Consider the following 13,074-nt stretch of genomic DNA (forward strand, 5'->3'; position numbering starts at 1 on the left):
ACTTGGGAAAACAATCTCTTCTCCGGCGCAGACAGCTTAGCACCCATGCTGTCAAGTGGAAAAGTGTGCCACAAAAATCAACCACCGGGAAAAAACCCAACTAAAAACAGAAAACTGCCCTGACAGCTTAGCCAAATTGTCCTAAATGCTCCCCACACCCCGGGAAAGGAAGCACCAAAAAAGAAAGTGGGATCTTTCCCCAAAACCCCGGGAGAAAGAAATGCCCACCCACCAAAGGAATCTTTTCCCCGGACCCCGGGGAGAAAGAAACACCCAAAATGGACAGGGCTAAGCCCCGGGGGTCCCCTTACTTACCGAAGAGGGTCCGGTGAGGTCGGGGCAGAAACGAAAAAATCCCGGGAGTAGATCCAGCCGCGGGAGGAAGCCGACTCCGGGGGTGCTGTCCGGAGCTGCCGGTCCTGTCCCCGGGAGCGCCACCCTCTAACACGAGGGTCTGCTCCCACCGGGGCAGCCCGACAGCCAAAAGAGGTTGTAATCCTCGAGTCGGGGAGACTCAGAAGGTCCTCTGCCGTGGGGTCCGTCGCTGCGGGGGGAGCCCAAGTTGGGCGCCGGGCTGCCGCGCTCCCCCCCGATCCTGCCCCGGCTAGCTGTCCGGTGGGGCGAGAGGGGCAAATGAAGCACCCTCCGCTGGACCCCCAGGGGCTTTGGACAATGCTCCGTGGGTCTTCCGAGCGCTGCTGGACCCCGCGGCGATGAGAGAAGAGAGGCTCCTGGCAGGGGTATAGCCAAGATTTATTGCAGCCCAACCGGAGCTAACAACACCCGAACAATCCTGCTGCCAAGAGCAGCTGCCAGGTGCTTGCAGCGCCTTATAACCGGGGAGGGAGGGGAACCGGCTGACCAATGGGGATGGGGTGAGGAGTGGCTCTGGTGTGGGGTGATGTGTATGGGATCCAATGAGGGGCAGACGTAGGAGGGGTCCCCAGACCCCTGTCCAACCACCCGGCACCCAGGGTAGAAGCTTCTAGGTGTCCGGGAGGGGATGCCGAGTGACTGACAGGGCGCCTGGGAGGGGGCAAGGGAGTGGGTAGGCACTTTAGGGGAGGATTGACACGTGGGGTAGGGCGGGAAAACTGGGGGTAAACCAAATAGAACATGGGGGTACAGAGGAGCAAACCATTATATAATAAAACTTATAATAACACAACTCCACAGGAGAATATCTTTGAAGTTCTTTCACAATGTTCAGAGCAACACGTACCGTTCTGGGGGTTGTTGACACAGGCACAGAGAGTGCTGCACACCGAGGACCAGAGCTGATAGCAGGGATCAGTGTTTTCATCTGACACATTCTTCTCAGAGGTGGAGAGAGTTGTTCTGTTAAGGACAATGCAAACAAGTCCCAGAGAGTCAAGGAAACATAGCTGCCAACCAGTCCATTATTTGTCTGTTTGAATTTCAACCCTCTTTACCTGAATAACTGCAGCAGCAGGCTGATGCAGCCTGTATCTCTGACATAGGTTTGCCCATTTTCTAAAAGAGAATACACACAAGACTCCAGAGACAATTGCAATTGCAGACAAAATCTTAACATCAAGTTTAGTTTACATACATACATTCCCTTTCCTAAGCACATATCCTCCCCAGAAGGAAATACAAAATCATATCAACATAATGGTAAACAACCTTTCTATGTCTCTCTCTTTCTATACACTCTCAGAAATTATGGGTTTGCATTGGCAAACTATATTTTTAGAACTAAACCACGTTCTGCTGTTTAAGGAAATCCCAGTGAGCAATGACCTACTGCAACAATTCAGGTTCAGGTACATGCAAACATTCATCTTTATAAACTAACTTCACCAAAACATTACTTATTGAATGTTCCAAATTTTGTACTGCAGAATGGAAAACAGAAAAGGAGTGCTGTTGTAACACAGAAAAAAACCCAACTTACTATTATTTGAAACCAGTACTAAGATGACATAAACAGACATTCTTTTCAAGTTCACACCAGAATCCTTTTTCATTAAAAATAAAATGAGGTCTTCAAACAATGCAGAAGTACACAAAGTCTGTTGGCAATACACTGAAAACAGAAAGTGAAAACCATTAAGTCCTATGTAAGCCACTCATAATCCTAAACTTTTATGTCTCACTTGTGGCCAGTATGTGGGGAGTGGAGGCAGGCAGGACTATGAAGTGACTGAGGGCTTCCCCCCACAGTGAGCTCTACACCAACCAGGACCCTGGCAAGCTTTGCAACAATCCTGCAGCCATTGAACACTTGCTGCTGAGGGAGAGGGGGAGTGCAGGTGTCTGGAAACTTGAAGACACCCTGTGTGCACAAGTCAACAAGGTACTGATCAAATCTGGGGATGGACAGGGCAACTGGCACACCTTCATTGCCCTTGCTCCAACTGACAATCTTGTAGTCTCATTTTGTGAGACCAAAAGAAAATGGAGACAAAGCATGAGCACAAGTAATGACAGGGGCTGTGGTGCACTCAGAAATACAAACAATACTATTTTTTATTATTTGTATTACCATTACTCTCTATAATAATCCCCAATGTAAACAAAGCTGCTTCCTTTACGATGCAATGAGCACTCAACTTGGCAAGGTCATTTATAAACATCAAACCACCAATTTCTCGAAAGTATTCACTCACTTCACCTACAAGAGGAAAAAAGAACAGAAACTTTTGCTTTTGTTTCTCTGCAAAATGAAAGGCTTCTAAGATTTTCCAACGTCTCCAACCTTATGTCCTTTGGACATTTTTACAGTGCCCACCAGTTTCTTAGCATACATGGTGAACACAAATGACTGCATTGTTTCTAAGGAAAAGCCTTCCTTACTGTTTTGTTGGCAAATGGAATAGATAGTGATCAAAGCCTCCTTCTGAGACAGAGGGCAGTCCATCTGATATTTAAGGCATTCAAGCAGTAAATATCAGTTTTCATGTCTAGGAGCAAACACAAAAACCTTCATTAAAATTGTTATATCTTCTATATGTTAATCTAGTCAGTACTACAACAAACCTGTCCCAAATGTAGTGTGCACATGTATTTCAAAAATAGGGGAAAAGGGAGTCAAAACGGAGCTACATCACTTCTATTCAGCCACAAACAACAAACCAAGAAATATTTCTGTCTATAGTTTGTTAGTTGAGCATGATTTCCTTTGCAGAGTAACAGCCTCCTTTTAACATTTCTGGCCTTTATTTACTAGTAACTCTTAGTAAGTCAGATGTCAACTACTAAATAGTAAATTCACAATTGCAAGGTGCATTAAGTGTAAATAATACACAGCCATTAAAATATTCAGAGTGCAAATACAGTTGAAAATCTATGGAGTAGTAAGGAAAGAGCCCAAGAGCACAAGGCTGCTCCATGGTACTTAGTTACAGGAGACATAAATCATGCACCACAGCAGCAGAGCCCTCAGTCAGGTAGTTGGAGACATAACAGAAAATATCCTCATACAACCCTAGGCGGGTAAACAGACTTGGAAAATCTGCTTCTTAGTCTGTAAACCCTTACAAGGTTTGGGGGTTCTTAGAGAAGTTAAAATACAATAACAATGTGGATAAATATTAGCAAATAAAAAAAGACTTTATGGGGGTGTGCTTTACTGTATATGTAGGTTTGTCATTTGATTTACCCTTTGCATATCCAACACAGTATCCAAAATGTGGCAACTAGGAAAAAGCACATTTTCCCAACTGCTCACCACCCCACAACAGGCCTATCACAGTCTACTAAAACTTTGTAAAACTGATGCAGACTATAATGACAACTTATATTAGGTTATCTTACCACACTGATTTATCTGCACATTTTGAGTGTTCATTTTTGTTTTATCTCTGTTCTTGTTCTACAACAGCAAGGAAAAAGTGTTTTCAGTTTTGTTCACATTAGCAGTGTTATGTTAATAATGATGATATATGCAGTATAAATGACATCATTCTTCTAAAATGCACTTTTTCCAGTTTTCTGCTTTTACTCTGGCATCTCACACACACAGTTTCAAGTATTCTTGTATGGCAAAGTTTTCCTTTGGAATCACATTATTTTATAAGAACCCTGCATTTCTAACTACCAGGTTATCATCTGAAAGTGGACATTCTGCAGAAATCAGGTCATTCCATGTTACCATTGAGGGGCACTGTCAGGAAAGAATATCCCCTGCTCTGTGTCACTGATCACAACAAAGCTGATCCAATTTTCCTTACAAGAGTGGCCAACTTTGCCATCAGCCAACAACTGGCACTAAGACCAAGTAATGTTACTTAGGGCGTGAACACTAGAAAACACTCAGCCTCCTGCTGCTCAAGGAGCCACTAAACCATCAGCATTGTTCTGCCAGGACTGATCAAACCAAAGGCTATGAGCACAGAGACATGTTCCTTACAGTGAGAACTCATTAAACTCACCAAAGACATTGTCACATTACACGAACCATGTAACCCACAAAACCCCACAGCGTTGATTCTACACAAACCCAACGTGGCAGCCTCTGAGAGCAGAGCAGCAGAGTGACATTCAGCTTTGGAGGCAGAAAGATGCTCCCTCAAACATGCCCTGTTATAAACGAGAGTTTATTTTAGCCAGATTAAAAAATAAAAATAATTTTATTAGCGGTCAAATTCTATCTAGCCAGCCACACAGAAAGGACAGAGCCGAGCCCGGGGTCGACCCTGGGTGTGCAACAAGGAGTCAGCCTCAGCAGAGGTTTTCCCCTATGCCCACACACCTCCATCCTGGCACAGGCGGTTTTTATAGGGAAAATTCTGCCTGAGGCCAAGGTTTTAGCAATCAGTCCTTTCTTCTATTCGGAGTCCATATGTTAATAAGGATTTCTTTTTGGTGATGAGGAGAAAAATTCAATGTTGGGCGTTTACGGGAAGGCTTCTTTCACATGGATCTGTCTGAGTATTTCCATGATATCCATCTTGGACGATCAGCACAGACGATCAGCAGACAACGGCCCATCTCCCGGCCAAGCCACATCTGTTTACTTGTAAATCAGTTTCCAGTATACACTCAAGTCTCACCTACAAAAAGGCGGGGGAAGGCGGGAGGAACTAATACAACGGGCATGATTTAACAAGCATCCAATATTACATATTTCATACAAGGAATGGCGCGAATTATATTTACTATACATAACAATCCCCCACCTTTTATATTGATTAATTAATTTGCGCCCTAATTTCTACCTCTGTTCATTCTTGAGACTGGCTTTTAGTCTACATTTGGGATATCTTGGTAATTTTTGTAGTTTTGTTCTTTTCCCTTTATTCGCCTTTCAAATTTTGCTAAAGCCTCAGCCGCCCTGCTGTGAGGACTTTCCCCCCATTATACACATACTAATTTTATTCGGATTGTAACACACTGGGTTAGCTTGGAAATAAGCAACAAAGATAGACTCCTGTCTTCCCCCAACCCATACAGTACTGTTACATTCATTACAAACCGGAATTGAGATTTCCCCTGTGCTCCTTCGATGCAGTTGATGAGCTGACTGTCCGTTTTCACGGTATGTTTTTGATTTTCCCTTGAATTTGTATACCCCTTGTTGAGTGTTTGTCTCAAGACACGGTTTATCAGGCTTACCCCTGCTGCAGTTCCATGAGGTGAGGGATAACTTCTCTGGGTATTTATCTCTAAGTTCCCCCTTGAGGCATGTGGCTAGGCTCAGGCTCACTAAGACTACTCCCACTGCTAGGATCCCTCTGCCATTCCCGGCGCCCACTGGGGTGCTTCCAGCGGCGGGGCAAACCATCTTCTTGGCAGCAGGAATCTTCGTCTGTGGTTTCATGTTCAGGCTGAGCTGCATACCTGTTTAGAAATGCCTCCCTGGTGTAGTTCAGCAGAGCCTGTGTGTTGTTCAACCTATGAGACTCAACAATAATAATTTTAATTTTCCAAGTAATTTTTCCCTTAATCCGTTCTAATATGGGAAAACATCAGATTATTGAATTTAATTTGAAACAATCTCAGCCTTGTGGCTATTACCAGAAAACGGATAGTCAGCTCTAACTCCTGCTCAAAGCACTCCCACATAACCCACTTAGTTGGAGCAGTCTAACAGTATTCATAGGGGAAGCATACAAAAAGGATAATAGTTACACTCTGGCCCAGAAAGTTTGATTGGGATGTTTTCAGTCAGTTACTTTGCCATGCAGGGTTATCTTCATATCTCCAGGGCGGGAGGTGATTTTCCACTCTGGTGCTTGATCCTGGAGTTCGACTTTCTTTATCCTTGATGCGTGTGTCCACCCCTTTTCTGCAGTTCGTATAGCAGTATCTGTGGTCAAAAGAACAATGAAGGGTCCCTCCCAATGAGGCGTTAATGGAGATTCCCTCCATGCTTTTACAAGCACTTTGTCCCCAGGTTGTATTTTATGTATCGAGAAGCTAAGAGGACTGTGCTGCATGATCACCCCCTGCTTTCGCAATTCTTCAAGATTCTTATTTAATGCTATTAGGTATGGTTGTATTTGTGTATCCTCTAATCTCGGATGCCCTACAGGCATACCGTGGGTATAAGGCATCCCATATAACATTTCAAAAGGTGAAAGTCCTGTTTCAGAGTGAGGCATAGTCCTTATATTTAATAAGGCCAACGGGAGGCATTTTGTCCATGACATTCTTGTTTCTAACATCAGTTTGGCTAATTGGGCTTTTAGTGTTTGATTCATCCTCTCAACTTGTCCTGAGCTCTGGGGGTGCCACGGGGTGTGGTATTCCCACCGAATGCCTAAAGCATATGCCAATTGCTTAATAATTTTTGATGTGAAATGTGTTCCCTGGTCTGAATCAATGTAGCTTACTAACCCATATCATGGTATAATTTCTTCCAATAAGATTCTTGACACTGTTTGGGCTGTAGCCCGAGAGCTTGGGAAAGCCTCTACCCAGTGGGTTAGTTTGTCCACTATGACTAATAGGAATTTGTATCTCCCGACCTTAGGTAGATCAGTGAAATCTACCTGGACCCTTTCAAAGGGCCGGTAAGCTGCTGGGCGACTCCCCATTGTTAACTTTTGGGAGTTTGCTCGATTTATTTTTCTGCAAATTATACACCCCTGTACCTCTTGTTTAGCCAATTCATAAATACCTCTACAGCCAAAGAATCTTAGGAATTGTTCTGCCAGAGCTCGGGCTCCCCAGTGTGTTTGTTGATGTAATCTTTTTAAAATTTTCCTGGTGTATTCCTTTGATAACAATTCCCGCCCGTCTGATAGCTTCCACTTACCTTCTTCTAACCATCCCCCCATCTCTTGATAAGCCTTTATCTCTTTTTCAGAGGGGTGGTGGGGGAATTATTCTTGAGCTTTTCCTTTCCCAAGTTCTGGGGTACTCAGTTTTAACAAAGCAGCACTCTTTGCCTCTTTGTCGGCTAAATTGTTTCCTCGAGTCCTGAATTGCATCCCAGTTTGATGTCCCTTTACATGGACCACAGCAGTAGCTTCTGGTCCCCTGATGGCTCTTAGGATTTGTCTAATTATTTCTTCATGAATTAGCCCTTTTCCCCGTGTGTTTAGCAGACCCCTTTCTTCCCATATTTTTCCAAAGGTGTGTACTACCCCAAATGCGTATTTGGAGTCAGTGAAAATTGTTCCCTTTTTCCCTTCAAGTCCCAGCAGAGCCCTGTATACTGCATACAGCTCACAGGCCTGAGCCGACCACCCTGCACTCAGGGGCCCGGATTCTACCACCCTTCCAGTCTTCCCGTCTATGACTGCATATCCTGACTTTCTTTTACCTTCCACAATTTTTGCAGAACCGTCCACAAACCATTTTTCCCATTCTTCGAGTTCTTCTTCTTCCAAATCTGGTCATATTTTGGTCTGTAATTCTACTATCTCAGCACAGTTATGGAGGGGGTCCCCTGGGACTGCCCCAAACAGGAATTGGGCAGGATTTTGTGCCGGGGTAGTCTTTAGCTCCAGGTCCTGGGAGTGGATTAGGATGGCTTCATATTTCAGAAGCCTGGCATCTGTCAGCCACTTGTCAGCTTTTTGCTGCAAGATGCTTCTTACATTATGGGGGGAGTAGATGGTTAATGAAGCCCCGAACGTTACCTTTTTGGCTTCTTCCACTAATATTGCTACTGCCACAATTGCTTGTAAGCAAGTGGGCCACCCCCTGCTGACAGGGTCCAGGCGCTTGGATAGATATCCGACTGGTTTCTTGGCCCCTGCCCAGTCCTGGGTCAGAACCCCGTGGGCAGTGTGGTTACTAACAGCCACAAAGAGCTGAAAGGGCCTTTTTATGTCAGGGAGACTTAGTACTGGAGCTGCTATGTATGGAGAGTTTTGTGGATGAATGGCTTCGTGAGAAAGGACATGACTACGTGCAGTTAGTGAAGCAGTAGCTGAAAATTGCACAGTGCAGCAATAGCAGATGTAGCAATAATATCTTATGTCCTTGGCTAAGCTGGTTCCCAACAGTAGAATGTTCAGCAAAAAGATAAATGTAAGGGAAAACAAAGCAAGCTTAGAAAGCTCCAAAGGCGGGATTGACCTGTTTTTCATACACCAATGATGAGCTTAAATTTTGCAATATGCATAAGCTTCATTATAACGGGTATAACTATACATGTGTGCTTGAAATAAACTGAGACTTGTTGACATTATAGAATGGATTTGTCTCCCGTCATTTTTCCACAAAATGGTGACCCGATCGACGTGATAGGCACCACGGTGGAGTGACGAAAAAGGGTTCGGGTCCTGATGCAGCCAGGACGGCAAAAGTGCTGAACTGAAATAGAGTGCACCGTGCCCCAGGTGACTGCAGAGGCAAGCCTGGCCGATACGTGCTGCCGACGACCTCGGAGGGCTGCAACAGCGCTGACAATATAGGTATGGAGAGGCAAGCAGCATATGATTTATTTACTGCATTCTTGCAGAGAAGGCAGATTAAAGGCATTGATTTGCAAAAAGATCTGCCAGGGTTATTAACATATGGGTATTCTAAGGGGTTCTTTGTAAATCCTCATACAGTACATGAGTTGTCTGAGTGGCATAAGTTCGGGGATAAAGTGTGGGAGGAAGTTTTAGATGATGATAAGACAGCTAAAAAGTTGGGAAAGTGGTGGAAGGTAGTTCACAATGAGTTATTACAACATCAGTCAGAAAAGAAAGCTGCCGAGCAGAGAACTTCAGCACTAGAGAAAAATAGAGGTTTTAGCAGGGAGGATTGGTTGCCTGGTGTTTCCATGCCACCTGCTGTGTCTACAGTGGAGTTACCTCCATTGCGACCTGTTTCTGAGGACACAGAAACAGAGTCACGTTGTGAGCCCACGGCTCCTCCAGCCCCCTCAGAACAGAAATCGACAGTTTGTCAAAGTTTGTCTGTCAGTAAGCCGACCCCTAGGGCAGAGTCTGACCTAACGGAGGCTCTGGCCAGGGAACGGAGGGAAGTTTGGGCGACTTTGGCAAGAGAGGAGCTGGACAAAGGAGATGGGCAGGCTTTGGAATTAGCAGCGGAACTGGCTTGTCCTGTAATTTTTCAGCAGCAGGCAGGCGGAGGGTTAACAGCTCAGATTACACCGTTAGATTGGAAGTTGTTGTCACAGTTGCGAGCTACAGTGAGTCAATTTGGAGTTACTAGTGAACCGGCTAGGCAGATATTGGATTATGTTTGGAGTACTAATATATTGCTACCAGGAGATTGTAGAAGTCTTGCTAAGCTTATTTTCTCGCCGCATCAGAGGCTTTTGTTTGGTGCACACTGGCAGGCAGAAGTTAATGAAGCTGTAGCTATACAAAGGCAGCCTGGAGATCCTCTTCATGGAGTAACTGTAGATGAATTGATGGGCTTAGGACCATATTTTCGCACTGAGGCACAAGCTATGCTAGGACCTGAGAAGTGTCGAGAGGCAATGCGACTGGCTCGAAGGGCTATAGATAAGGTGAAAGACCCGGGAGGTTTGCCAGCGTATATGGGAATTAAACAAGGAAGGGATGAGACTTTTGGAGCGTTTATTGATAAGGCAGCGGCAGCAATAGAGAGAGCTGGAGTGCCTGAGTTTATGCGTGGATCATTGTTGAAGCAGTGTGCTTTGCAAAATTGTAATGCTTCTACAAGAAGTGTGTTAAACACATTAGGAGCTAATTGGACTATAGAAGATGCACTAGAGAGGATGGCTACTATACCAATGGGGCAGCAGGCATTTTTAGTTGAGGCTATTAAAGAGCTGGGGGAGGGATTAAAAGAGCAGGCAAAAGCTTCACAGACACAAGTGTTAGATGCTCTTGCACCCCTCCAAGCGTCAGTAGCAACCCAGGGAAATGTTTACGGCAGCCGTATGAGATGTTTCCGATGTGGAGGGACAGGACACGTTCGGCGAGAATGCTCTGCTGCTGGAATATGGTGTCCTAAGTGCAAATCGGATACTCATAACATTTCTGCCTGTAAGAGGAGACCGGGAAACGCCCGAAACAGCGCGAACAAGAGCAGCCGCGCTCCGACACAAATAGCTGCTCCAGCCTTTCCAACAGGACATCTTGCGTCCAGCCACAAGAGAGAGCCTCGGGATGGACTTGGCAGCTGCAGTAGAAGTGACTTTAATGACACCACAGCCACAGAAGGTCCCCACTGGAGTTAATGGACCTATTATAATAGAGGGCAGGACAATGGGAGCTTTGTTATTGGGAAGATCATCGGCCTCTATGCTTGGATTATTTGTGCTGCCTGGTGTCATTGATGCAGACTATACTGGTGAAATTATGATTATGGTTCATACTCCATTTCCTCCTATTGGGATTAATAAAGGACAAAGGATCGTTCAATTGGTTCCTCTGGAGCAAGTTACTAAGGCTGTATCCTCACGGAAAAGCCGTGGAGGAGATGGATTTGGATCTACAGGAGGCTTGACTCTATTAACTTTGGATCTGAATGACAGACCAAGAAAAGAGGTTTTGTTGGAGTATAAGGGACAAAAATGCATGCTTACAGGTTTGCTGGACACAGGTGCTGATTCAAGTATTATTGCACCAGTGTTGGCCTGCACATTGGCCCTTACAGCCAGCTGCTACAGCAGTAACAGGAGTTGGAGGTTTAACTCTTGCAAGTCGCTCGCCACCTCTTACTGTCTCAATAGATGGTAAAGTCATAAAGGCAATATTTTCTGTTGTTCAGTTACCACCTACGGTGCAATGCCTAGTTGGGCGAGACATTTTAACACAGTTAGGGGTTGTCCTGACAAATGAGCACCCTTTGGGATAATAGCCATTGCTTGGACTTTCCCGATTCCCATAATTTGGAAAAGTGATGAGCCTATATGGGTAAAGCAATGGCCTTTAAAAAGGGAAAGTCTGCAACATGCTCATGCCTTGGTCATTGAACAATATCAACAAGGGCATCTGAAATTGTCTACAAGTCCTTGGAATACCCCTATCTTTGTAATAAAGAAAAAGTCAGGGAAATATCGCTTGTTACATGACTTGCGGGAGGTTAATAAACAGATGGAGCCAATGGGTGCACTACAGTCAGGTCTGCCTAATCCAGCAATGTTACCTGAAGGATGGCCTCTATTCATAATAGATCTCAAAGATTGCTTTTTTACAATAGCTTTGCATGACAGGGATACAAAGCGCTTTGCATCTACTTTGCCAGCTCTGAACAGAGAAGGTCCAGATCAAAGATTTGAATGGACGGTTTTGCCTCAGGGTATGCATAACAGCCCTACTTTATGTCAGCTTTACGTAGATTCTGCATTACAACCATTGAGGCAACAGTGGCCACAAGCTATCATTTATCACTATATGGATGATATTTTGATTGCTCAGCCTAAATCATTTACGAGTCAACAGGTTAAACATGTACAAAACTTGCTGGGACGTTTTCAGCTTGTTGTGGCCCCAGAGAAAATACAGTTAACTTCTCCTTGGAAATACTTGGGATGGACATTGTCTCAAAGCTTGGTAACGCCTCAGAAATTAGAACTGAAAACACAGATTGTTACTTTAAATGATGCTCAGAAATTACTAGGTGATTTACAATGGCTTAAACCTATAGTGGGCCTTCCAAATGAACTGTTAGATTCTCTTAGACCCTTATTGAAGGGCACAGACCCAACAGCACCAGTGACCCTTAATCCTCAGCAGAAAATAACTCTTCAGCAAATTACAGACTGTGTGGTTCAGGGTCGTGTACATCGGCGAATACTGGGAATCCCGCTTAATCTCACTATATGGTGTGGTGAAAAACATTTGCTGGGAGCTTTAACCCAGCTAGACACAAAAACGGGGGAGATAAGGGTGTTGGAATGCCTATCCCCTCCACTTCAGCAAACAAAGACTTTAATTCAAAAAATTGAACTGTTAGCAGCTTTGATAAAACGAGGTCGTGCGAGAATTTTGCAGGTTGATGGGCGAGAGCCTGAATTAATACAGATTCCAATGAAAAAGGACTCTTTACAATGGTATTTGTTCAATAGTGAAGAACTGCAGGAAGCTCTGCTAGGAATAGGAGGTGCTGTCATAACTGAAAGTATTAAAAAATCCTCCATTACAGTGGATTGGAAAATTGAGTTGGATGGTTCGGCCACAGCGAGAAAAGGAGCCAATTCCTGGTGCAATAACAGCATACACAGATGCAGGGAAGAGGTCAAGAACAGCAGCAATTACATGGCAGGAGCAGGGAGTTTGGAATCATGAAATTCTCACTGCAAATGACTCAGATACCCTTCAGACCTTGGAGTTAGCAGCTGTGGTTTGGGCTCTAACAGTCCTGAAGGGGCCTTTGAATATTGTTACAGATTCCTTGTATGTAGTTGGTGTTGTGGAAAGAATAGAGGATGCTGCTATCAAGGAAGTACAAAATCAGAGACTATTTGAACTGTTCATACAACTTCAAAAAGCAGTAAAAATCCAAGAACATCCTTATGCTATCATTCATATAAGAAGTCACAAATGGGAAATTGGCTTAGGAGAGGGTAATGCCCGGGCAGATAAGCTCGTCACAGTGACTCAAACTTCTCCTTTATCAGGGCAAATGCTTGCTATGGAGGCACATTCTATGTTTCATCAGAATGCAAAAGGGTTACAACGGGAGTTTGGAATATCCCATGCAGATGCTACTGCTATAGTGAGAGCT

General features: G+C 44.5%; 1 protein-coding gene across 1 annotated transcript in view; it reads right to left on the minus strand.

Annotated features, from left to right (window-relative positions):
* The window catches only part of LOC144247049 (axonemal central pair apparatus protein HYDIN-like), a 91,936-nt gene extending 84,697 nt beyond the window's left edge, over positions 1-7,239 (minus strand). The window contains exons 1-8 of the mRNA XM_085589334.1: positions 7,226-7,239; positions 6,141-6,274; positions 5,581-5,805; positions 2,510-2,638; positions 1,434-1,494; positions 1,223-1,338; positions 1,020-1,094; positions 465-608 (exon numbers count right to left, since the gene is read on the minus strand). Of these exons, the coding sequence (XP_085445460.1) occupies positions 465-608; positions 1,020-1,094; positions 1,223-1,338; positions 1,434-1,494; positions 2,510-2,638; positions 5,581-5,805; positions 6,141-6,274; positions 7,226-7,239 (898 nt within the window). The remainder of the gene's footprint in view (positions 1-464; positions 609-1,019; positions 1,095-1,222; positions 1,339-1,433; positions 1,495-2,509; positions 2,639-5,580; positions 5,806-6,140; positions 6,275-7,225) is intronic.
* Between the last annotated feature and the right edge of the window lie 5,835 nt (positions 7,240-13,074).

This window comes from Lonchura striata, chromosome 11, assembly GCF_050655825.1.
Source record: "Lonchura striata isolate lonStrDom1 chromosome 11, ASM5065582v1, whole genome shotgun sequence".
Lineage (NCBI taxonomy): Eukaryota > Metazoa > Chordata > Aves > Passeriformes > Estrildidae > Lonchura > Lonchura striata.